This window comes from Felis catus, chromosome A3 (assembly GCF_018350175.1).
Source record: "Felis catus isolate Fca126 chromosome A3, F.catus_Fca126_mat1.0, whole genome shotgun sequence".
NCBI classification, from domain to species: domain Eukaryota; kingdom Metazoa; phylum Chordata; class Mammalia; order Carnivora; family Felidae; genus Felis; species Felis catus.
In genome coordinates this window covers 94,540,726-94,568,221 of record NC_058370.1, presented here as the reverse complement: position 1 = coordinate 94,568,221, position 27,496 = coordinate 94,540,726, and the positions used below count along the sequence as shown (strand labels likewise).

General features: G+C 38.5%; 1 protein-coding gene and 1 long non-coding RNA gene across 2 annotated transcripts; one reads left to right on the top strand and one right to left on the bottom strand.

Annotated features, from left to right (window-relative positions):
- Positions 1-382: 382 nt before the first annotated feature.
- Positions 383-27,496, top strand: LOC111556262. Its single transcript, XR_002741192.2, has 4 exons — positions 383-905; positions 21,092-21,163; positions 25,059-25,113; positions 27,382-27,496. It is a non-coding gene; the product is annotated as an uncharacterized LOC111556262 (long non-coding RNA).
- On the bottom strand, positions 12,541-15,320 carry LOC101081885 (lithostathine-like). Its single transcript, XM_003984197.3, has 6 exons — positions 15,266-15,320; positions 14,879-14,966; positions 14,184-14,302; positions 13,835-13,972; positions 13,109-13,235; positions 12,541-12,825 (listed from the first exon to the last, which is right to left on the bottom strand). Exons 2-6 carry the CDS (start codon positions 14,955-14,957, stop codon positions 12,758-12,760), a joined length of 531 nt encoding a protein of 176 aa, XP_003984246.1. The 5' UTR covers positions 14,958-14,966; positions 15,266-15,320; the 3' UTR covers positions 12,541-12,757.

Sequence of the window (27,496 nt, the reverse complement as noted above, 5' to 3'; positions counted from 1 at the left end):
GAGGAAGAGGGCATGGAGGATGAGGGAAGACACAAAATACCAATATTACAATGTTGAAAGGATTTTCCTTCCTGTGATTTAACACACTTGGTCCAGAAAGGCAGAATTTAGGGGCAGGCCACTGTTCATATAGGATTATGGTACTTTCTGGAAGAGTGAGTTTCAAGATCCCGGATTCTTTTCCCTTCAGAGTCAATTGAAAATCATTTCTGAAAGAATGTCTGAAGAATGAAGAGAAGGATCTGCTGGAGGGTCACTCAGTAACCAGAGTAAAATTTTATCTTTGGGTGTTGCTAGTTTTCCACAAGATGGGTTACAGTACTACCTTTGGATCTCAGTGCTTTGAATCCTCTGAATTTACTGGAATTTAGGAAGTTTTCCCTAACCCTGATCTACTCACCATCTCCTCCCAGGCCTAACCCCTGATGTATGGACTCCATTTTCCAGAGATAAGGATGTTTTTATTTTTATTCTAAGACAGGAAGAAGTTTAAACTGAAGGTTTGATAGTGGGGAAGCAGAATGAGGTAAAAGAAAGAGAAGAATGTCATGAAAACACTGGAAACCATAGAGAAATATGAAGAAGCAAAGTACCCAATAGCTTTTGTTCAGTAGGGAACTAGTTTTCTACCTGAGAGAATCTGTAGGTTTGCATACATCTTAGAAACTTGGCAGTTGGATGTGGATGCATTTAGATCTGGGAGAGAATAAATAGACTGTGTCAAATTTGAAACACTTCCAATTACTGCTTGTTTCCTGTCAGAGGACAGCTTATTTGGAGTCCAATGGTGTCGAGAGCTGTCAGCTTGAAGCTAGCAAGATTTGGATACCAGCTGTTCTCACTTCATACCAAGATCCAGAGAGTGGCTAGGATCTTCTGATGAGATCTCCCACATGTCTTTGTTGGTGAGCATTCCTGAGTTTTTCTCAAGAGAGATCTGGCATTGCCGAGATGGAAGAACAGATGGAATGTATGGTCTGCAAAGCTCAGATTACGTTGGCAGATGGGGGTGGAGAGGTGTTGAGGGTGCCAGGAATCTAAGTGGTGACATACCACATTTAGTAAGCTGCCAGCATGCGCATATTTTGTTTAATTAGCAGTTTTTGTAAGTCACAAGCATATGCTTTGTCACTTCTTGTTGTTTTAATGCTAAGCTATTATGTTCTTTAGTGAAATCTTATGTCTCCTGAGTGAGTTTTGCTTATGATCAGCAACTTAGCACCATATGCCATGCCCAGAACCTTCCTGCACATACCCTAGCCCTCCCTCTACCACCCTGCCCCTCACTATCCTGCAAATGGGCATTGTGAGGAGATACAGAGGAAAGGTAGATGCAGATTCTGCTGTGAGCTCTGTAATGGGAATGGAGTAGGAAAATAGGACAGAAATGGCTCTGAAACAAAAGAATCCAATGCATATCCGGAACTAGGGACAAGCCCTGTTAAATTCCAGTTAGAAAGGCAGTGGAAGAGGCTGCAAGGGAGTGGGTAGCAAAGACTTAAAAAATCTGACAGCCAAATCCACACAGGGACAGGGAGCACACTAAGGGTGTAACTAGCAAGAATAGAACCTGGTGCTGAAATGAAAAGTTTCTGAAGTAGGGGCTATCTGTCTGTGCCCTCAGACTGACAGGATCTCACCAATCAATATGTGACCATCAGATGAGGTAGCAATGCCTAGTTCACTAATACCGAAGCTCTCATCCTACTTGACTCTGTGGAACCCAAGTTTTATAATGTCCCCCCTTTGTGTCATTCTAGGAATTCTCAGGGGATGCCTGCATGTTCCACAGAACCCTACTGGCATTGCTTGCCTCTTCAGTCAACGATTTCCATCTGCATCACTTACATTTTCTGTTTATTCTTCCGGGGGCCCTCTCTAGCAAATCTGGACCAGCTTCTTTCAAGTTGTTACTGGTATCTACTGTGTGGCTTAATGGCAATCATGAGCAGAGAAATTTCTTTCAGTGTCCTCAGTTATAGCTGGGACCAGGCTATGTTTTTTTAAAAGACTTTATTAGCAGATGAGGAAAGTTAACAACTAAAGGTTGTATCCTACAAGCCTGGATCATAGCTCATCCCCAGAGGATACTTCCTTGCCTGGTCTGCAGTCTGATGCCCTGAGCTAGGGGCCAGTTTATCTAACTCAAATGTACTTTAGAACAGTACTTCTAAAATTTTAATGTGCATTTAAGTCACTTGGGAATCTTGTTTAAATGCACATTATGATTCAATTGGTTGGAGGTGGGGCATAAGGTTCTACATTTCTACCAAGCTCCAGGGTAATTATTGAAGACCATATTTAGAATACCAAGGCCTAGGGCATGCCTTTCTTGCTCAAACTTAAGGTCGTGTAGTAAGAGACCTAGGAAGGGGAAGGAAATTCTTCTCCTTTAAGGCTAAGGTCTGCTACTACTTATTTCCTTTATTAGTCCGCTCTTACCTGGGACAGTTGACAATAGCTGCCCCATCTCTACCTTAAGGAGATTCACAATACAATAACATAGAAAATCATGACATATCCCAGCATTATTCATTATTAACTTACTCAAACATGAAACATCCATTCCTTGATTTTGGCTGTGCTTAGCCAAGATCAAGCTAGTCTTTGTTCACTTCTAACTTAAAGTGAAGATCAGCTTATGACATTCTTGGACAAACTTGTTCAAAGAATTTGGACAAACTTGTCCAAACTTGTCCAAAACACCCCCCCATCCCCACCCCTTTACATATGGACAAGAATAATAAATGCACATAGGATAATCAAACCAACCGTCCATAACAGACACACATCTCCAAAAAAAAAAAGTCCAGAAAATATAACCACTACAACATACATTCCATTTGAGCGCGAGTCGGGGAGCAGCAGAGAGAGAGAGAGAGAGAGAGAGGGAGACACGGAATCTGAAGCAGATCCCAGGCTCCAAGCTGAGCTGTCAGTACAGAGCCTGACATGAGGCCTGAATCCACAAACCATGTGATGATGACCTGAACCAAAGTTGGACAATTAACTGACTGACTCATCCAAGTACCCCAATTCAGTTCTAGTTTAAAATATTTGAATTCAAGTTCAACAATGGCGAGCTGTTTTAATTTGCATAAAGAATATACCCAAGTTGGTCCTTCTTTTAGAAAAATAACCACATGCCTTAAAGTTGTATTCATGTTTGCCTTTGTATTATGCTAGGAAATTGACTGTATTACTTATCCCCTGTGATATAATACATTATCCCAAACATAGTAACCTAAAAGAAAACACTTATTATTTCATAGTTTCTGTGACTCAGGTCCAGATTGCTGACCTACAAGCTATGAAATAAGTGAGTTTCTCACTAGGCAACATCAAGGGTTGCAGACTCAATGGAAGGCTTGGCAGGAAAAAGATTAGATTTCACACTCACATGGTTATTGGAAGGATTCATTTTCTCATGGGCTGTTGGAGTGAGACCACAGTTCCTTGCTCGTTGCTAGCTGTAGGCTTCCTTCAGTTCCTTGCCATGTAGGTTCCAAGTTTATCTCCATGTAGGCAACTCACAACATGGCAGCTTTCCTCATCAGAGTGGTTGACTGAGAGCGCAAGAGAGAAAGAATGCAAGTAAGAGAGAAGTCACAGTTATTTGTTACCTGATCATGGAACTCTATCCCATCATCTTTGTTATATTCTGTTGGTAAATGGCAGGTCACCAGGGCCATCCCACCTGCAGGAGAAGGGATTAAACACGGGGTGTCAATACCAGGAAGCAGGGATCATTGGAGGACATCTCAGTAGATGTCAACCATTTGAAAATATCAGTTTTCTGACTATTGATCAAGTTAAAAAATTAAGAATCATAAGTCAGTAACTTCAACTGATTTCTTCATTTCATCATTACCTGAAAACACCTAACATTAACTATCTTTATGTGTAACTGCTCCCTTGCCTGCTACTCCCCTTCAGGGCAGAACTCTGAGGAATGAAGTAAAAGTGTTAAACAGTCAGTATTACAGCCCCTTCCAACACTAGCATTCTAGGGTACTTTTTGGCATAATTTCTAGTATACTAGATATTGTAGGGGCTCTGTAGTTTGTTTACTTGACTTTAGTTAGCTGAGAATTATAAAGACAATATGGTAACAAGATAAAAAGGAAAAACAGGATTAGCTTAAAAGAATATAGGATAATTTCATGCATGTCAATTTTAATATAATGGGATGCCCCACTACAATTTCTACTGTCCTTTTCTGATAATTATCACTTGACATAATTAAAATTGCTAATGAACAAAAATCCCTTTGTCTGTACTATGACTTCTTTTCTAATACCTCAGCATGTCTTCCTACAGAATCCTTCCTTTTCTTCCATTCAGCCTCTTGAGTGAATAATTGATGGCATTCAGAAGACAGAAGAAGAGAACTTTAGAAAGGCATTTCTGTTTCTTTCCCTTCTCTCAGGATGCATATATCCCTGGAAAGATTATTATTTTTCTCTATTTATGCCATATTGTTCCTTAACCATCTCTCATAGAAAATATTTTCCTATTTTTCTTTAAAAGGAAAAACTTTTCTAACACTTCTGAGGAACACAGTATGGATTTGAGTAAGGAGAAGATAGATGACAAGGTTTTACATGCCAAAAAAAGTACTTTATAGATGCTTCCCTTTCACTGACTTGAGGACTGGAGAATCTCAGAGGTGAGAAGAGCAAGCACTTAGGATTTCCAAATGAGATTGAGCTAGGGTGGGGTCATCAGGGTCTTCAGAAATTTTTCAGCCAGCTCAAAACATTACTAAGGTCAGAGTTATAAATAAGGGTTTTCTTAGTTTTCCCTCTTCTGAAAATTTTAGGCTAAAGTGATACTACAACTTTGTCAAGGGGAGGAACATAAATGCTGACACAAGAGTTTATCCTTGCCTAGGGTGACCACCAGTAGAGAAAGAAGAAGAGGTCCAATCCATCTCCTAACTGTTCAAGCATTCAAGGTTAAAGGATTGAGTGTATAGTGGAAGGAAAATGAATCCTAGAGGCCGTGGGGTGCTTTCATGGCCACAGAAATCCTGGGTTTGAGGCCTAGCTTTTTGATATTAGGCAAATTACTCAAGCTCCCTGAGCCTTGTTTTGCTCATCTGTGCAATGTTTTAATACCCGACAGACTTTTTGTTCATTTTAAATGGGATGAGATACACAAAGCTCAATAAGTTGTAAGCATTACTGAGTAGTTGATTATGAGTGAGAACATATGATATCCTCATGTTTACTATTTATGTCATAAAGACTACTGAGTTTACATTTTCTACATGTTCTACTGAACTATTATTTCATTTATTCTCTCAAAATCTATTGACATGTACTAGGTAACTGGCAATATTCTAGGGCAACGTTTCTAAACAGCAGCAATTTGACATTTTGGGGTATCTAAGTCTTCATTGTAGAGGGCAACACTGTGCATTGCAGTACGTTTAGCAACATCCTGACTTTAACCCACTAGATGCCAGGAGGAACACCTCCCCCCCCCCCCCCCACCACCACTGTTGTGGCAATGAAGAAACTCTAGAGACTGCCAAATGTCCTCAGAGTTGCAAATTGGCTACATTTGAAAACCACCATTCTAAATGGGATAGAAAAGTGATTACCTGCAGAATTCAAGCAGGTGAGTAGATAGTTGATTTCAAAGGCTAGTGAAGATAATGCAAAGGAGATCCACAATTGGGACTAAAATAAAGTGAGTGAAAATCAAGAAAATAGATAAAATTACCTTTTGAAAAATGTACAAAATAAAAGAATAAGTTCACTATGGATGAAATCCTGAGGAATACTACCAATAAAAGACTGCTAGAGGTCTTTCCAAATCCATTCTCCCACTGTCCCATGGTAATAAGATTATAGCTGTTTTCATGCCCATCATGCCAGAGACCACATTTTCCAGCATCTGTAGCTCCATGGCTGACTGACTGAGTTTAGGCTCTGGGAGAGGAGGAGAGGTGATGTGCACAACTGCTGGGTCATTTCTAACTTAGAGGTAAGTTGGCTGGCTCAGGATGCCACTCTTCTCCCTCCCACTAGCTGAAATGTAGACAGAGCTGTGTCTCTGCTTCAGTTAAGCAGACAAGAACAATTCAATTAGACGCCTCAGCAAGAAGATGAAAAAGCTTGGATCCAAAATCTGATATGAAAGGCAAATAAACTTACGTTGTGTTTAATATTTTGTATCTGTATTTTGGCATCTAAATGAACATATACACATTTAAAGATTAGACAGAGTTCAAGTGTTTATATAGGAGTTGGAGACTTACGGATGTGAAGATCCAGAAAAGTGTGGTGTTAAAAAAGTCAAGGAAGTTAGAGGTCTTCAGGAAGGAAAAAGTGATTAACAGTACCACAGAGGTAAGTCTGGTTAGATGAGGGATAGAAAAATAATTATACAAATGCTGGCTCACTGAATACTTTGGTGGTATCAGGAGAGTTCAGAACACAGCACAGTTCGGCAACAGTGAATCTCTAACACATGAAGAGTAAAATGGAGATATGAAATCGAACATGGTTACACAGGCAACACTTAAAAAAATTAGGTAAGGTGAGGAATTAAATATGAAGGAGCTTGGGGAGACAAAAGGCTGACAGCTCAGAGCCTGGAGCCTGCTTCGGATTCTGTGTTTCCTTCTCTCTCTGCTCCTCCCCCGCTCTCGCTTGCTCTCTCTCTCTCTCTCTCTCTCTGTCTCAAAACATAAACATCAAAAATAAAATTTAAAAAAAGAAAGGGTTAATTTGAAAAATGTTTGTAGTTTGAAATAATTACAGATTCATAAGAATGTGTAAAGAAGCATACAAGTGGTTCCAGAACCCTTTACCAGCCTCTCCCAGTGTTAAATCTTGCATAACTGGAGTATTGATACCAGGAAACTGACAGCACAATCTAGATAACTTATTCAAATTTTACCTTTTATACATATACTTTGTGTGTGTGTGTGTGTGTGTGTGTGTGTGTGTGTGTGTGTGTGAAGCTGTATCACACACTTTTTTATCACATGTGTTTCTTTTTGTAATCACCACTACAATCAAGACACTTAGCTGTACCATAAGACTGGAATTTAGCACACGAAAAATTTCTCAACTTCATTATTAGAGAAAGGCAGATTAAAATCACAATGAGATATCACTTTATACCTATTTAAATGACTAAAATTAGAAAGGCTGACCATACTGAGAATGTAAAACAACTGGAAATCTTATGCACCACTGGTGTTGATGTAAATGATAAAATCAATTTAGAAAATGTGTGGCTGTTCTTAAAAACTTAAATATATGCCTAGTATTCAGTGAAGCTATTCCACTCCTAGATATTTACCCAAGATAAGTGAAAAGGATTTATCTGTACATAAACCTGTATACTAACGTTCACAGTAGTTTTATTTATAATAGATAAAAACTGAAAATCACTTAAATGTTCACCAACATAAAAGACAAATTATGTCATATCCACACAATAGAATATCACTCAACAATAGAATATCACTCAACAATGAAAGTAAATGAAGTATGGATACATGCAATAATATAAATGAATTTCAAAATGATTATGCTGAATATAAGAAACCAGAGAGAAAAGTATATAATGTATCATTCCATTAATATAAGATTCTAGGAAATCCAAATTTAACTTATCTATAGTGTCAGAAAACAGATCAGTGGTTGCCTTGGTTTGAGGGATTGGAGAAGCTGAAGGTAAGAGGTGGGCTTGGCAGAGGAGGTCTTTAGTGGTGACAAGTATGCTTATTATTGGATTTTGATGATTTAATGGGTATATATGTATGTCAAAACATCAATTATATTTTGAATATATACTGCAATTTACTGCATCTCAAATACACCTTGATGAACTATAAAGATCAAAACAAATAAAATATAAAGGTTTTTCATTAGATCAAAGATTCATCGGGTGGCTCAGTCGGTTAAGCTTCTGAAACTTGACTTTGGCTCATGGTTCATGAATTCAAGCCCCACATTGGGCTCTGCACCATCTGCTTGGGATTCTCTCTTTCTCCCTCTTTCTCTGTCCGTCCCTTGCTGGTGCACTCTCTCTTTCTCTCTCAAAATAAATAAATAAACTTAAAAAAAAAAAAGAGATTCATTGGGAGCCTGGAGCCCCAGGTTTGTACAACAAGAAGGAACCAGAAAAGTCTAATAGCTAAAACTACAGGCAAGACCATGCAGTTAGAAAAATTTGATGATGAAACTCCATGTGAGTCATAACCATTGAACCCTCACTGCTGTTTCTGCAGAACCCCAAGCTCCATAGCCTTTGTGAATAATCTCAAATTGTTTCTTTTTGCACTACTACCTGGCTAAGGTATCCTATTGTCATGCTTTGAACATACCCCCTAACCTCCAGAGAACTATCTACCACCTTTAGATATCTGCCACGTTTGCCTCTATGATGGGAGCTGTGACTCTGCTCTCACCATGAACCATATCAAGGGGACATTCTTCAACACACAGGAAGCATTCTCACTCTGAGTAGCCAAGAGAAGACAAAACCACAAATGACTCACGGATTCTGATGGTATAAGGAGCACTTGAGTCCTAGCTCTCTCTGTCTTACTTCTGTGTCCAGCATTCTATATATATATTCCTGGCGTTCTATTAGTTAGGGACACACTGAACTACCCAATCCTGAATCTTCCGCTATTTATATTCTGTCCATTTTCACTTGCAAGATTTGTTTCTTCTGTTCCCAGGGATGTATAGCAGACATTTCATCTTAGAGGATGTAGGAATAAACTTGTTTTTCCCCCTTTCCCTAATGTCTTTTTTCTAACCCTCTCTGGGGAAGCAGCCAGATCATTCTTATTTATTATCGTCCCAGTACTATACTCTCTGCTAGGCCACCTCTCCCCCTAGTGGTACTTCATTTAATTCTCCTATAGTTAGCTAAAAGCCTATGCTTCAGACTAGCATTCAAAATGTTGACTGTTATTTACAATATGAAGTATATTTTATATTCCAATGCTTTTCACACACACACACACACACACACACACACACACACACACGTAACTAGAATCAAAATTTCAAACAGTATTAAACATTTTTGTGCAATGTCCTGCAGAATTTTCTATATTACTCTCCTCTCTTTTAAGAAAATATATTTGTATTACCCACTAAATTGATTTAATGACTTCGAATGACTGTAAGTTGGAATCCCTGCTTTGAAAAAACAGTGCTTTCGACTATTATTAAAACTGAATTCAACTTATGATCTATTAATACGTATTTCTCCCAAATATAGATACACAAACAGGCACACAGAAACGTGTGACCAAATAAATGCCTGATGACCTGACAACCCTATGACTTTATTTTCATACATTTGCATACAAATACTTGGAAAAGCCATGAAGTAAAGAAACCTACTTAACTCTGTACACTTTAGAACTTCCTAAGGAGTATTTCCAAAATGTATACACACAACAAAATTGTTGTCTATGAGTAGCTCACGAAATGAGTATTGCAAGCAAAGCAATTTTAGAGAATTCTTTTTTAGACATGTGGGAGAAATCTATAAATAAATCCATGTGTTAAATATACACATAAATTGCAGAGATCTACATGGTTGATGTGCTACGGTACCCTGGAGGTGCACTTAAAAAACTACTTAAGAAGAATGGACAAAGGTGGTTTGGTGGTAGGAGGTTTGGAGGTGGAAAGGGAAGAACTCTGTTAAAACTCAAGGGATGAGGGGCACCTGGGTGGCTCAGTCGGCTGAGCTTCCAACTTCAGCTCAGGTCCTGATCTCACAGTCTGTGAGTTCGAGCCCCGCGTCGGGCTCTGTGCTGATAGCTCAGAGCCTGGAGCCTGCTTCAGATTCTGTGTCTCCCTCTCTCTCTGACCCTCCTCCATTCATGCTCTGTCTCTCTCTGTCTCAAAAATAAATAAACATTAAAAAAAATTAAAAAATAAATTACAAAAAAAAAACTAAAGGGATGAATCACCAAGTTACATTCAGAGATATTAGGAAACAGGGTGCCTCAGTTCACCTAACTCTTATCCAGATGTTCTTTGTAGGTGCTATTTCTATCAAATTGTTTTGCCTCCTGAACTCTAGATGAGAGTAAAGTCCATGACAGAAACACCATCAAGAGGCCCAGGAGCCTGTGGTGATGTGCTGTTCCAAATGGGAAGGTTTTGTCCAATTCATTGGCTTACAATGACTGGCAGAAATCCACATCATGACAGGTTATTCACAGTCCTCAAAACAAACAGGAATTGGGTAAATATAATGACAGCAGTAAGTACAATAGCCAGCTGACAACTACTGAAAGTCTGGAGGACAGTCCAAGAACAGAGGCAGGTATGGTACCTGTGGCAATATGTGAGTACCCAAAGAATAAGATTCAATCAGAAAACAGGCCAAGGTCAGAACAAAACAATGAGACAATTAAGTCATGTTTATTGCAGCAAACTTCTGTTGGAGTGACTTCCTGCCCCCCTTCACTAAAAACTGGGTCACATCCACAGATCCTACTTAAAAGGTGAGTTTGGCTCCCATAGTAATACTAGATGACTCAAATTCTTTCCCTCAGCTGACTAGACTGAGGTGAATACCCAGTCTTAGCTGGAATAATCAGATATTCTCCTGAAAACAAATTTGTTTACTGAAAATGTACTTAAAGTTTTGAATCCCTGGAGTGAAAAGTTTGGTAGAATGAGTTAGCCATGTCACCTTGAGTTATCCCAAGGGCAAGGAAACTGATTGGCTAAAAGAAATCGCACCCGGTGAAATAAAAGAGAAAAGGAAGAAGAAATTAACCTCATTTCCTAACTTTATTTTTCCTTTTCCTAGTCCTTCAGCTATCTTCCCTAATCTTGGTGCACTGAGATAAATCCACATACTTCCCAAAACCTCCCCCTTTGCTTGAGTGAGTTAGAATGCATGTCAGCAGCTTATATCCAAATAGTCTACACTGAGTCAGCCTAACAGAAGCCTATGTGTGTCTCAGGCAAGGCACTTACAAGCTGTCAGCAACCCAGCTGGACTCTGAAAGAAGTAATTATGGGGAATCCAGATATTGGATATAACAAAGAGTTTTTTGCATACATGTTAGGCATCCAGGGCTCCAACACAAATTGGAGAACCCACACCTTCTTCCCTGGTGTAGGAGTAATTTTTAGTGAGAGAAAATAAGAGATTATTTATTACTATTTATTATTATTATCATTGTTGTTGTTATTATTAGGAGAGAGAAGCATTTTTATCAACTGCATTGGAACTACCCAGAGGGCATTATATTATGGAAGGTTCAGTGGGAGAGAACAGATAGAGAGAGAAGAGATAAAAACTGCCTGCCTACCTTTGTTCTAGACTTCTAGATACAAAAGTTCATAAGAGTTCACTAGAGGAAATAAATTTATGATTATTCAGGATATAAATGGTTATGAATACAGACTATGAGTTTAGCAACTGTGATTAGTATTTTAGGAACTCAAGCATGGCTCTAGGTGTAGTAGACAATATTGACTGACTTGACAAAAGCCATTATTTTTAAATTCTGTAAAAAAAAATCTGATCTTGGGGGTGCCTACGTGGCTCAGTCAGCTTCCGATTTAGGCTCACATCATGATCTGGTGGTTCATGAGTTCAAGCCTTGCACTGGGCTCTGTGCTGACAGCTCAGATCTCGAAGCCTGGAGTCTGCTTGGGATTCTGTGTCTCCCTCTCTCTCTGCCCCTCCCCTGCTCGCATGCTGTCTCTCTCTCCCTCAAAGAAAATAAACATTTAAAAAAAAATCAGGACCACCTGGGTGGCTCAGTCAGTTAAGTGTCCAACTTTGGCTGAGGTTATGATCTCACAGCTCGTGGGTTTGAGCCCTGCATCGGGCTCTATGCTGACAGCTCAGAGCCTAGAGGCTGCTTCAGATTCTGTGTCTCCCTCTCTGCCTCTCTCTCCTCTACTCGTGTTCTATCTCTCTCTGTCCCTCAAAAATAAATAAAAATGTTTAAAAAAATTTTTTTTAATCTGATTTTGTATGGAAGGCAATTAAGTCCAGTCCCAGGAGATGAATCCCAATTGGTCACCACAAATTATCGCAATTTCAAATATTTTTCTGGTGGTTAGTTTAAGAATAGAACTGTTTTAAGGAGGAGAGTGACAACTTCTAATGCTCTACCTGTAAGCACTATAATCAGAAACCCATTCATTTTTCAATGTATTTTATAAAAGTCAGGGTCCAAGGAAGGTTGCAAATTAAAGAAAAAAAAATATCAATGATAGCAAATGATTACAGATGTGCTCTTCTAAGATCTTCAGATACCACTAAGGCTGTTAGTATTACAAAGAGGAGGAATGTGTAATAGAATGTGTAGGTGAGTAATGTCTTTTTCTATAAACAACACAAAGGTACATGAACAGGGACTATATACTGATCATAAACACACTGGTGGGGATATACATTTAAGCATTTTCCCTGGGGGAATAAATAACATTGCACAGAGGCAAGACCTAGAACTCCTCCCATACCCATTGTTCTTCATATTTTTGCTATGAGATAGGAGCACAAAAGCACACAACATGGAATGAAGTATTTATTATTGCTCTCTGCAATCTCAGGCCATGTAATACACAAAAAGAACATAAAGTTAAATGAATAGGGAGGAGAAATGATCAGAAGGAAGGGTCAGGTTAGATGGTAGGGGGAGACTATTCCTTTCCAGGGTAGGTTTTCACACTTGGTCATATGTCCATGATGAGCTGCACACAAAACTCAGGCTCCTGATGTCCCACCAGACCTAGTCCTTGAACTTGCAGATATAAGGTAGCATCGCACCGCAGTTATAATCTCTCCATTTCAGATATCCTAGAGAGACAGAGGAGCTCAGGTAGATGTGGCTGGTGCAGCTCATGAACCCAAGGTACAGGCAGCCCAGATTCTGGCGTAGGATTCACAGCCTCTCCCTCATCCTCAGCAATGTCCTACTCCAGGGGAATGGGACTCAAAGAAAGGAGAGATGAGAAGGGGTGGGAGAAGATAAACCAACCCTACATTTTCTTGCTCAAGGGGATTCTCTGACGGTCACACTGAGAAATAGGGAAAAAGAGGATGGAGAGGTCTGGCAGAAAGGAGCTCCTCTGTTGCTTACCTGTGCTTGCTGACAGACTCCCACAGTAGCCGGGGTTTGGGTTAGTGGAGGGGTGTCTCTCCCAGGCAAGGTAATTCAGCACATCCGTGCTACTCCACTCCCATCCACCTGCATTGGGCTCATAGCCCTAGAGAGGATGGAGTCTAGTGAGGTTGAATGGCCGTTAAAGGGCTCCTTGCAGGAACCCCTCCCCAGCATCATGGAATTTGGTCTGCTCCTCTAGATGCTGCCTGGGAGCCAAAGCTCTCCTCTGGGAGACTCCTCCTAACTCCTTGCTCTTATTGACAAATGCTGAAGCCCATAATCACAAAGACCAATAGACCCATTCAGAGTAACCTCTCACTGACTGAACAACAATGAGTGATACATATGTGATTAGCTTCTGAACCTCAAAGACAGTGTCTGTTCCATAGAGCAAAAATGGATCCTCTCTTCATTTAGGAATCACTCTACACAATACGTGTAGACTCTGTGAAGCTCAGAGAACTGAATTACATGGCCTCACGTGCAAATTAAGAAGCAGATTAACTTCAGCAGAGGCAAGAGACTTCCACAGATCTCAGCTGTTCAGCTGGCCACAAGGTCCTCCCTTTTCTCTTAATATCCTCCTGGATCTCTGAGCTCCAAGGCTCTCTAGGGCATTTACTGGGCAGACACAGGGGACAGAGAGTGGGCTCAGGTGGCGATAGCAGCTTGAGAGGTTATAGAGAGAAGATGTATTCATACCTCTGTGGGATCATGGAGCCCCATCCAGATGTTTGAGTAAGTGTTCGCACTGTTCTGTACTAGGGAGGCCACAAAGGATGCCTCAGCCCCACTGAGCACAGACACAAGGTGTCCCGAGGGTCTCTTCTGGCAGGCCATCTGTGTGGGGAAGGGGGAGACTCAGGGGAGGCCTGAGACATCACTGGGAGACGGGCAGTGCAGAGGTAGGGGAGAAGAGGTATATGTGCAAAAGATGAGGATGCTCACCGTTACCCCCCAAGGAACTCTGGGGAATGGAACCCCCCCCACCACCGCCAGGTCTCTAGTGTACTTGCCCTTAAAACCCCGACCTGCAAATCCAAGTACTCACATCTGCATTCATCCAGGATTTTGGTGTCATAAACAAGGCATAGCAGTGGGAGGCATAGGCCTTGGAGCCTTTGGGACACCTGATTCGTGGAGTGGGCACTTCCTTTGGCGAGTCTTCACCTAGGATGGAAGGACACAAAAGAGAGAGAAGAGGTGAATAGGAGACTGGGGATCATGGTGGGAGGTGACCTAGAGGAACGTCTATGGGGTCGGTGCTTGGAGAAGTGATGCCAAAGTCCTGACTGCCTCTCACCACTGCCAACACTTTCAGGATTTCTTGCTCTTGAACCAGCCCCACTAAATGAGGAAACCTCTCCTTTCTTTTCATCTTTCCCATTCACAGTCCAATCCTTCCCTGCTCTAGGATACACATTCTTGCCCTGGGTCCTCATTTTCCTTCCCCTTATTTTATTTCTGTCCCTTCACACTTTCCTCTTTCGCCTACCAACATAAATGAGAGTGCACTGACAAGAAGCAAAGGACCTCCTTGCAGTGCTAGTGGACCTCCTTGCAGTGCTAGTGGACCACTGTGATGCCTGCCACCCCTGGTTACCCTGAAGGATGGTGTGGTGATGGACGAGTCACAGGCCATTTCATGGTGTGGGGATATATGTCACCAGTACCACGAGAGTCTTCCTTCTCCTCTTGGCCCTGAGCATTCCCAAGGACCCAGTGTCAGAGGCAGAGAAATCTCACCTTGGACCTGAGACAGCAACATCAGGCAGGAGAACAGCATCCAGGACACGCTGGGGAGGTCCGTGTGAGGCCGCATCATGTCTGTGACCTGAGGAAGCAATCAGATTTCACTAAGAGAAGTGTGATCAGAGAGAGGACATATAGAGATCCTTGTCTTTCCTTTGTTAGTCCCCTTGGAATAAGTTCATCTTAGTGACATCCATCCCCTTGTATAGCTCTGGAAAGAACTAGAAAATCTGTACATGCTCCTACCCCATGAGACCTCCCAAGCCTGCCTGTGCTGAGTCTCAGAGCTCCTGTATCTGACAGAGATCCTCCTGTATCTTCCCCCAAATATGTACAGTATAGCTCTTGCCATGGTCTCATCTTCTGTCAGCTTCCACTCACCTGTCTTGCAGGGATTTGCAGTGGTTTGTCATGTCAGAGAAGACTTTCCTTTTATAAGAAAATTAGAAGGAGGGGCACTCAAATGAATAACCGGAATGTGGAACCAGAACAAGGGTCATGGGGTAGGGCTTGGCCTATATTCCAGGAGATTCCCGCCATGGGGAGAAGTGTCTTCCCAGCAAAGCCTGGGAATTGCCACAGATGTTGCCTCTTTCCCGTTAACAGGCCAGCACTTTCCCCAAGAACAGGTGAAGTTTGAACTTTCCCTGTCCTTTGCCAAATACTTTGTTCTGAAAAACTTAAGGCAAGGGAGGCAGCCCTACGGCAGAAATACTGATGTACATAGCTTAGAAAATATAGTAGCGTTGGATAGTTAAGGAAAGTGTCCAGAGTATATTTGATTAATCAGTCAAAAATTCATTCCTGTAAGCATATATATGAATTTTTTTAAACTTTGGCCAGTAAGAGTAAAAACTTTGTCAGTAAAAAAAAAAAACAAACTAGTAAGTATAAATCGGTGGGTACAGGAATTGGAAGTGCTGGTGAGTGCCAAGTATTGGGAAAAGAAAGTTGAGGGAAAAGAAAGAATTGAAACCAAGAACAGGAACAGGAACAACAAGTTCAGAGCTGCTTCCTCAATATTATGGCAAGGTGTGAAGGAAGCGTGGAGTGATAGTGTCTAAGTCAGAAGGAAAGCCGGGTTCATAAGGAACAGCAGGTAGACTTGCCATCTAGCTGTCTCTGTGTAGGAAGACTGAGAAATAGTTCCTCAGTTTAGTTCTGAGTAGGTAATCTGATACATCAAAGTAGCATTTCCATTGTGAGTTGCAGACCCATGGGTGTCTTCAAGACCCTTTCAGGGGGACTGTGAAGTTGTAATTTTCATAACAATACTAAAATGGTATTTGCCTTTTTTACTGTGCTGACATTTGCATTGATGGAGCAAAGGCAATGGTGGTTAAAATTTCTGGTGACATGGCATTAATCAAGGCAATGGCATCAACCTGTATCCTTCATTTCCAGGCATCTACAAGAAACAAAAAAGACATTTCACTTAAAACTATCCTTGAGGAATTTGACAGAACAGTAAATACATTTAATTTTAGTAATTGCAAACCTTGAATACATTGCTCTTACTATTTTGTGTGACTAAATGGGAATCTGCGTGCTAAACTATAATGGTTGTCTTGAAGAAAAGCATTTGTAACATGGAGTTACTCCACGTTTTCATAGAACACAATTCTTGAAAAATGGACTAGCAGAAAAACTTTAGTTATATGCATATGGGCATATCATTGATATTTTTTCAAATATGATAAAAACAAGTTAGTAAATATTTTTAAAATATCTGTTTTAATACATAGTATTATAAATAGTAAATCACATGAATAAAAATTCTTTGGAATCCAATAATTTTTAGAATGTAAAAGTATCCTCAGATCAGAACTATTTGAGAACTTCTGATTAACATTAAGCTATCAATTTCTAGAAAATCTGGACCCAGATTTCACGTTACAACACAGGGATACAATCTCTAGTCTAGAAACTCTACAGGACAAATGATTCCATATTCTTAAACATGGAACTTAAGAAAATAATGCAATATAACACACTTAAGTTATAAGAGATGTTCCAATCAAATATAATGTATGAACTATGTTTAAATCCTAATTTGAACAAATCGAATGGGAAAAATAATTATTAGACAGCTGACTAAAAGTGAACATTGAAAATGTTATGTGATTATATTGCTTTTAGGTGTGATTATGGAATTATAATTATATTATTTAAGTGTTCTCATCATTTAGAGATACATAAAATACTTAACAGATGAAATAAGTTGTTCAGAATTTACTTAAAAATAATGCAGTGTGAGGGGTTTCTGGGTAACTCAGTCCATTAAGCATCTCTTGATTTCAGCTCAGGTCATGATCTCCTGATTTGTGAGTTCAAGCCCTGCATCAAGCTCTGCACTGACAGCACAGAGCCTGTTTGGGATTCTCTCTCTCCCTCTCTCTGACCCTCCCCTGCTTGCTCTCTCTCTGTTTCTCTCAAAACAAATAAATAAACTTTAAAAGATGCACAATAATCCAGTGTAATTGAAATATAGGTGCAATGAGAGCCCATGAGGTGAAGGTATCATTGCTTGGTGGTAGATACAGAGGTTCATGGTATTATTCTCTTTGGTATAAAAATTCTTTTTTTTAAATGTTTTTATTTGGTTCTTTTTTTTTTTTTTTTTTTTTGACAGACAGAGACAGAGTGTGAGCGGGGAGGTGCAGAGAGAGAAGGAGACACAGGATCCGAAGCAGGCTCTAGGTGCTGAGCTGTCAGCACAGAGCCCGACATGGGGCTGGAACCCCTGAATTGAAAGATCATGACCTGAGCTGAAGTCACAAACTTAGCTGGCTGACCCACCCAGGTGCCCCTGGTATAAAAATTCTTAACAAAGAAGGGATAGATAGTAATTCCTTAAGATTATAAAGAAACCTACAGAGATTCAAAAATAAGACAATGAAACCATTTCCTTAAAAATCAGGAGAAAAAACATTCTATATTCCCTGATTATATTCAACAATACCATGTTAGAAAAAGTACCCTTATGGGTGCCTGGGTGGCTCAGAGCCAGTTGAAGGGCTGAACATACAACTCTCTGTTTCAGCTCAGGTCATGACCTCATGGACTGGAGCCCTGCATTGGGCTGTGCACTGACAGCACAGAGCCTGCATAGGATTCTCTCTCTCCCTCTTGATCTGCCCCTCCCCTCTGTGTGCTCTCTCTCTCTCTCCCTCTCAAAATAAATAAACATCAAAAAAGTACACTTGGAAAGGATAAGGAATATTTAAACATGCAGGAGAACAAGAGGAATTATTATTTGTGTACATGATATATTTTCTCCATAGAAAACCCCAAAGAATCTCCAAACTGTTAGAATCAATGAGAGAATTTATCAAGCAAGAAAGAAATCAACATATAATTTCCGATTGAATTGTATTCCAGTAACAGAGTTAGAAAAGGTATTTTTAAGAAAGATACCCTACCAAGAAATATATCCAATAAAAAGCAGTGAAGAAGACCTAAATATATGGAGAAATCTATCATGTTTATAAAGAGAAACAATCAATACCCTAAAGATGCTTTGTCTATCTGTATTGATTAATGGAGGTGCAATTATAATACTAACAGGATATTCCTGGTAATTTGATAAACTAATATAAACATAGTCAACAAATTTCTGAATAAAAACAATGAGATTAGTAATTTTGTTTGACCATACATGAGTGAGTTTGAGCTCCAATTCTGTGTCTCTCTTTCTCCCTGCCCCCCCCAAGAATAAATAAACATAAAAAAATTAAATTTGTTTGACCATACATGAGGACTTTTTACTATAAAGTATTATGTGGGAATACCAAATTTGATCAGGAATAGAAGAGAGGGCCTAAAAATATAATTATGATAAATGGAAACTGTAAATATAAACAGATCATTGCTGATCAGTAACAGAGGATGGGCTAAATGATTTCAGTTAATTGGTTATCCATATGAACAAAAGTAATTAGAATCTATCTCTTAAAACACGAAAATAAAATGACAAACCCCCATTCCAAGAAAAAAAAATCAAGAGAATTGATGACTTAAATACAAAAAACCAAAAATGTAAAGTTATATAGGAGATAATTTAAAAACAATATTTTGACTTTGGGTTTGGAATGTATTTCTTAACACAAAAGGCACACATTATTAAATATTGCTAAATATGACCACCTTAAAATAAAATACAAAATAAAAGTAAATGTATAAACACGAATGAGAAAGAATGCCTTAGACACATAATTGACACAAGTGATATCTGGAGTATGTTAATAACATTAAAAATCAACAAGAACAAGAATAATCCATTAATTAGAAAAGTGACAAAACATGAGCATGGATTTCACTAAAGAAGAAGCAAAGTAAACAATACATACATGACACTATGTCAACTTCATTAGCAATAAGTGACATTCAAATTAAATTTAAATTTAAATTATAAAAATAAATTAAACAAATTAAAATAAAATAAAACGTAATACACCTGCTAGACTGCCAAAAAAGAAAGTTTTATTTCCCAAAATTTTGGTGAAGATTTGAAGCAATGAGTCCTCTGTATTTTTGCTAGATGGTGGTAAAAATTCATAGAAGCTCTTGGGAAAACTGGCATTGTCTTATATTCTGATTCTTAATCATTCAACTCCTAGTATTTTACAACTTTAATATGCATGCCAAGTGGTATATCCAGGAATGTTCATAGCATCCTTATTTACAATGGCAAAAAAACAAAAAACAAGCCAAATGTCCATTAACAGAGTTGGATATTTTGTGGTTTAAATAAGAAAAATAAAACATTACAGCAGTAAAAATGAGGGAATCACAGTTACAAGCATCAGTAAGGTTAATATCAAAGATATAATATTGATGAAAAATATCAAAATATAATATAGAAGATTATATAATGTATAATTTCATTTTTTTAAAGGCCCAAAACAAAATAAGACAATAATATATCATTTAGGTATATGTATATACGTAATAAAGTTATACTAAGTAGGGGAATGGTAAATTCGTAATTCCAAACTGTTACATCTAAATCAAGGGAGAAAAAAATTAGTAGAATATGGATACAGGAAGATTAAAATATATTAGTAGTTATATATATTTTAAATTAGTAGGTATATATATTTATATATTTTACATGTACTTGAACTTTTAAAAAAATATTTTTAATCATATACATGTCATACATATTGTCTTCTACACATAAAATATATGATAATAGAAATTAAAGAAAAAATACTTAATTTTAATTGAAGTAAGTAATGTAGGGAGACTAGAAATAATTTCAAATGGCCTTTAAATTATTGGAGTTAGCTCATAGAAATCAATCTAAAACAACTGTTGAACTTTAGATAAAGGTTCATGAAGATACTGGCCAGTCTACATTCATTTGAAGGCTTCACTAGGGTTGAAATATCCACTTCCAAGATGACTCCACTAACATGCTAAATTTGTCCTGGCCATTGGCAGGGGGGCTCATTTCCTCACCATATGGATCTTTCCATAAGGCTTTCAGAGTATCCTTTCAGCATGGTAATTGGCTTCCTCCAGCATGAGTGACCCAAGGAAGTACAAAGCAAAAACTTCAATGCCATTTAAAACAGCTTCAGACATTGCACATGGTCATTTCTGCAATATCTTATTGGTTCAGTGGGTCACCCCTCTCCAATATGGTATGGAATTACACAAGAGCATAAATACTAGGAATCAGGATTCATTGGGCGCTACCTTAATAGCCTGTTATCAGAGTTGGAATCTGATACTTTATCAGTCACAAGCCAAAAATCATGTGTAAGGGGCCTGGTACTTTTTTTCCCCTAGGAGACTCTTATGAATCTATGTAACATGTACAATTTGTACATGAGAGGAGGAATTTCACTCAATTCCATCCAGCAGCCTTCAAACTCCAACTAAACTTGGATGTATTACTAGTCTATTAGTCTCACTAGTAGAAGAGACTAGTAGAAGACAGAATGTTTATTTCCTATCATCTAAAGAATCTGATCCCTAGGGCCCTAGCTAGCCAACATGTTCAATTATAAACTGAATTTATCATCATTCTCTTGTTTAAAATCTTTAAACTATTTCTTCATTACATACTCTTGTGATTACCTCTTACTGCATAGCAACTATCCCAAAGTTAGTGGCTTAAACAACTTACTATTTTTTCTCATGAATCTGTGAGTTAATTGGGTTTACTTATGCAGTTCTCCCTTGGGCTTTCTCATGCAGATAATAACTGGAGCTGAAGTCATATGAAGGATCATATGGAACAGACTTCAAATGTGATCACACAGATGGATGGTAATCGATGCTGACTGTTGGTCAAGAACTCAGTCAGGGCTGTTAACTAGAGTGTCAACACAGGGTCTTTTTGTGTGACTTGGACTTCTTATAGCATGGGAATTTCAGAATAGTAGGACTCATGCCACTGTTGGCTATGGATCCCAGAGGGCAAAGCAGAAGCTGTCAGTCCTCTTAGACCTAAGTTGAGCAATGCCATTATACCATTTCTACCATACTCTATAGGTCAAGCATGAGTTTATATTCCCCAGCATTATGAACATTAAACATTCAGTAATGTTTACTGAATAAATTAATATATTAATGCATAATAATTTTTATAGTTATGGCAACTCATTTAATTTCATAATGCTTTACTTTATGGCTTAGAATACTTTATTTCTCCCATTATTGTCTTATTTTGAGTAGATGTCTTTATATTCCCCTCCTTGGATCTGTGTTTCTCAATTTTCCAATGAGGATGTTGGACAAAGAGCTCTCTGGGGGACATTCTACAATTCTATTGTTGGCTGGAATGCTGGAATATCATGAGTATGAAGCAAGAGAGCCTCTGGAAAATAGAGTTATTGTTCCCATATTAAAATATCAGATAATCTTTGGGAAGGCCATCTTCATATATTATTCCCTCAGAACAAGATTCCATCTTATTCCATTTGTGAGCAAGCTTTGTGAGAAGTACACTAGCATGAAACCAGTCTGGAAATGAAGCCATCACAGAGAATTTTCACTCTATTGTTTAGTATCAGCTATTAGAAACAACTTATTTCCAAAATGAAAACATGCATTCACTTAGCTGTCTGTGCATATTTGCATTAATATAAATAACTATCACATAGTATTTTAAGTTAAATAATTGTGTTCAAATTGCAATAATTTATTAAGTTCTGTGAGCTCAGAATCTATGAGGCTTCAGAAGAAAGAACACTTTGCTTAAAGTACTTAAAATTGCTACTGGCATATATGTGAAAAATTACCAGGGGAGAATCTGATCACTAGAAGGACACATTTTTTCACAAAGTCTTTCAAAAATTAGTAAAACTTGATGGTGCTGTTTCTAATTCTTCTTTGTTCTAGGAATTAATTTGAGTCCAGTAAAGATAGCAATTTGGGTTATGACAAAGAGCAGAATAGGGACCACAGGTCAATGCAGAAATATATTCTATGGAGGAGAGTGTTCTGAAGGTTTATTTTTAGAGACCAGTTTACTAAAAGAAAAGAAATATCAAAAGCAGAAGGAAAATAGATAATCTGAAATCCCTCAAGGTAGGTGATCTTGTGGATTAGCTAGAGTTAAGAACTTGGAGTAAAGAAAACTTTTGCTCCTTATGCCTCATGTTTCATGGTCTGAAGTGAGTTTAAAGAGGAAAGCAATTTCATGAAAAATTCTACTCAAAGCACATTGAATGATATCCAAGACTTTCCTTTTTTCACACGTCCTCCCTCCTTTTTATGTTTCATAGATCAATCTTAGTTGCTTAAGAGAGAAAAAGAAAACATCAATAATATTCCATTGTAATCAAAGGGAAGATCAAGAGTCAGGGCAGAAGCAATATGGAGACACCAACCAGAGGATTAGATAGAGATGGACTTCTAGGTAAGGGAGGTAAATAACCAGACACCCCAAACTAAGTTGTAGGCAGAAAAGGAACGGCATGTCTCAAAGCTGGGATTGATCTAAAACAACTGAGAATGTCAGAGAAAGAAACACTCGTAAGACAAATTCACATGGACAGTGCTCTCAGGATATGGTAAGAAGTACCAGTCCCAGGCCTCAGGAAGTACTTGGAATTAGGTGACTCAACCAGAGCAGGGAACCTTGGGTGTATGTAGTAGGGGAAAATGTGAGTTTGGGATTCCCAGCAGGATTTCTAGGCTTGAAATTTTCTGAGAGAATATGGATGCTCTAAGGTTATTGTACTCTCTTTCCTACTCATGATTTTTCCTTGGGCCTCAAGATACTCATTCCCATGTACGTTTCCAGATAATGGGCTAGTGGAAGGGAAATCAGTGAGGCATAGTGCCTCACTATTTAGGCTCCCAGGGAAAACAAACCCACCTCATGGGGTTTGGGTGGGAATTAAAATAATGTATGGATATCTTTAAGCATGGTACCTAGCACATATAATCACATAATCAGTGGCAGCTAACAATTTTATCTTCAGTGTCTGGTAGTGCCATAATAGATGCCCAATAATTTTCAGTGGAATGGCATAAATGCATAACTATGATCTACAGATGGAGGTTTCAGAGAAGTGACTCCTCTGAATCATTTCATAGCTTAGCTATTAGTTGCAACCATTTTGATCTATTCTTTAACCTTTAACAATGTTCTCTTGAGAACTTCAGGAGAGCAGTGTTTGTCCAGCCTTCTTCATTCTCTATATATCCTTAAATACAATGAAATAATATTTATTTTAAAAAAGTATTCAGATGCTATTAATTCAAGAGAGCACTTTACTCATAAATTCATTGTTATCAGAGAACTGCCAGACTAATTTGTGCAGGAACTCATCTAATAATAGCTACTATTTTTTTCAGCATTAATTTTGTGTCTGGCATTGTGCTAAGCGTTCTACATAAATTATCCTATATCATATTCGTATCATTATTATGAAAGAGCTATGTTTTCCCTCATTTTTCACATAAGAAAACAAAACTTTGGAGAGGTTAAACAATTTGGTTATGGTTTCCCAAAAGTAACAGAATGGGGATTAAAACCCAAACATCAAATCTATGCTTTTAATCAATCACCATTACCCACATCTTGTGGAGGGAAAAGATGTTGTTTTTCTATAAAAAAAGAAATAGAGCACTGGCCTTTGCTGCAAGGCCATTAACTTCTGCACCACGAGACAGGAAATATTTTTCCTAAGATGTTCAATTTACCATTGGGATGGACCTGACATTTAGAAGACCAGAAAATCAGACATTGAGGAGATTGAATACACCAGGGAAATTCTGTGACCAACAGCCATGTGTGATTACTTGTTAAGCTACATTAACCTAATGGACACTAAGAAAAAGAATGTGTTCAGTAGAGTTATCAGATTGTCTTTACTTACTCAAAATACAAAACCATCAATCCTTATTTCTAGAAAAGAACTGATATTGTTCCTGCTCACCCTGTAAATCACCCAAATGCTGAGAATTCCAATTTCCCTTTATGTCGACATTTGTCTAAAATCCCAATACCACCCATATTTTCAATAAATCCTCAAAACCACCCTGTATGTTAGGCATGACATATGTTAATTAATTATTTCCACATTACAATGAACAATTCAGGAACAGAGAAGGAGCCTGATTCAGTCTGTGACACAGCACATTAGTGACCAAGTCAGGATGAGAACTTAATTCTACTCCTGAGTTCATTCTTCTTGACACTAGACCCTGCACTATATTTTAACTAAAATTCTTCAGACATTCATCAGCAATGAGTTAAATTCTGAAAAAAGATCCAATTAATTGCTCTTTGACATGATAGGTTTTTGAAAGGTTTCACCTCAGCTGATGGATTCATTAATTTCAGAACATCTTATTTGCTTTCTGCTAATGGAATTTTCAGAAGGTGATTGGTTGGTTACCTTTTCTAAGCCTCATGCAGAGTTTAAATGTCATTCTATACAAAGATATTTACTGCATGGAGTACTAGTCTAATTAACTTTTGATTGCAACTAGGAATTGTTCCATGTCATTCTTGTCATTAAGTTGCACTGTGAGCCTTAATAATGTCACTGGGATTTATTGGGTAAGTATAGGTGCTAACATGTGTGAATTTAGGTACACATATATGCAAACATCAGTTGAGAAAGGTTGTCTTGCTTTGCGAAAATTAAGACACGTGTTTCAAGATTTTTTCAGGTGGTAACTTTTTCTACAATTGTTCTGGTTTTAGGTAATACAAGAGCTTGATTGCAGTATATTCCGGGAAATCCTTCTGGACTGGGAAGGTATGATAATCAACATGGCTAAAGAGTACAGAGAAAACTTTTTAAGAGAACAGCTCTTCCAAATCCAGGACAGCAAATCCAAGTAATGGGTACAAACAGAAGTCCATTAGACACAGCTTTCTTCATCTTAGGGGATGGATTGAGGATAAGTGTTAAGCCCTGGGAGCTGAAGTAGTTTTAGGCCTCAGAATTTGGAAGATCTGAAGCTATACAAGGAAATATTAGGAGTATTAGGGAAAGGTATCGTCAGTCATAAAGAATAGATATTCAAAACTGAACTATGAGCCCCTGCTGAACTCAGGTGCAAATAATGAAATGAAGGCTGAAACCCAGGCAAACTGAATAGCCTAATGGTTTGTGGGAAAGTAATTTTTCTCAAGGGTAACCTGAGGATTTACTCCACAGTCAGTAGCTTCTAGGCTGGAAGAGTAAATTCAAATTCTATAAGATAGTGGGAACATCTATGAGAACAGTGGCTACCTTTGTTAGGACTGGCTCTGTGTCTGAGATGGATGAAACCAGTGTGGAGAAATGATATTTTCACCAAGCCATGTTTTCTCCAGCTTCAGGCACTCGACACAGGTTCATCTTTCCTTATGAAACACTCATCTGCTCCTTCCTTCATATTTTCCTCAGCTTGTTCCTAATAATCACTTAGGTTCTGGCTTAAACATCAGTTCTTCAGGAAGAGTGTTCCTGAGGTCCTGTCTAGATGAGGTTCTTCTGCTACATGTTCCCATAACATACTAACTGTCTGCACTTTATTGCAATTATTTTTCTATTTTCCCCTCTAGGCTCTAGGCTCAGTAAAGGAAAAGACTACAGTTTCTTGTTTACTGCTGTCTTCATCCTTAGCATTGGGTCTGGCCTGAATCTCAGCCAACTAAGACTTACAAGTTAAAGACCCAGGCCATATGACTGTATTGTTGGAGCTGAAGCTAAAATCCAGGTTTCCTGACTTATAATCCATTGGTATTCAGTATAGATAGAAAGAATTTTCCAATAGAAGATTTGGTGTTATTAGTCCAATACACCATTTGGCTTGTTTAGATCATCAGTGAATTTACTCTTAACGTGTCTGGTGTCAATTGTCCATTCCTGAGAAACAGTGCTCTCATGACCCATTCTAATCCACAGGTATGATACAATAATCTAGTGATTAATGATATAAAGATGCTTTGAGAAAACTATGATGTAACCATGGATAAACAGATGATATTAACATTATTTTTTTCAAAGTGCTCTACATCTCAAGTTTCATCTTGCATTCTAATGAGATCAGTTGGACTGAAATCCCACAAACTGATGTCCAAACAACTCTGACTCACTCAAAGTCAGCAGCAGAGCTGAAACTGGCTTCTAATACCCTCAAAACAAATTTTCCTATATAAACTTTTAGTGATGCTCATTGTGGTGAACATTTATATTTTTCTATTAAGTGAACAGGTGGACAGTTCTATGTACTCTATTTTATTAAGAGGAAAGACCAGTAGGAACTTGAATCCTTGGATGTTTGTTCCTTAGCGTCCTACGGCTTAGTATATCTGGTTTGAGGAAAGTCAAGGATTTGACTTTGTAGCCCACCAGCTGTTCATAAATGCAAGCACTCAACTTGCAGGGGGTGAGCATAACTCAGTAAGACATTATATTTGCTGGGGATATGAGTCACAGTTCAGCACTACTAATGGGGACTAAAGAGTGGTCAGGGACATTGCTTTCAAATGGAGAAGGCAGCAGGAAAAGCTCCAAGTGTTTGAATTATTTAGCAGAACATGCTTACCTTGGTGTTGGCTTAAGCTCAAGACAAAAGCAGAGATCTTTGAACCAGTGATTATAAGCATTAATCACCCCTCTCCCCACCATAACCAATGTCTCATGATACCCTAAAATGGATTTTAATCCTCTCACAGGGGGAATGGTTGGTGGCAACTAAGTAGTTTTGTCCCTGTGGTTATACACTTTATATATGCTTTAGATAAAGTGTTAAGGTCCTTTCTTTCACCTCATAAAATTGGAATGCAACAAGCAAGGCAACCATGGAGCTGTTATTTAACAGCATATTTACTAAATTTCTCCCAGTAGCAAGTGATCATCATGGATGCGGTGCTATTTTCTGAGGGAACGTCAGGTTCTATCCATAGTGAAGTTTTGAAGAAGAGTGAAAAACTGAGAGTTTCAGGTCAGAAACGGTATCCACCTGAACATTCACAGTTTCTGGATACGTGAAGAAAGTCAAGTAACTTAACTTCTCTGCATCTCTTTTCTCAGTGATAAAATGGAGACAATATCTCAGATTCTTCTGAGGATCAAAGAGAAACACTGACTTTCTCCGCACTGCACGAGGGTAATGAGGCTGGTGTAGTCTTTGGATCCAGTCATCTGT

What these genes read in the sequence shown, in the direction of transcription:
- LOC101081885 (XM_003984197.3), bottom strand. Translation starts at nt 14,957, where the DNA reads ATGATGCGGCCTCACACGGACCTCCCCAGCGTGTCCTGGATGCTGTTC. An exon ending in GTTGCTGTCTCAGGTCCAAG is followed by an intron (nt 14,303 to 14,878) that starts GTGAGATTTCTC and finishes CTTCCATCCTAG; the next exon opens with GTGAAGACTCGCCAAAGGAA. An exon ending in AATCCTGGATGAATGCAGAT is followed by an intron (nt 13,973 to 14,183) that starts GTGAGTACTTGG and finishes TTCCCCACACAG; the next exon opens with ATGGCCTGCCAGAAGAGACC.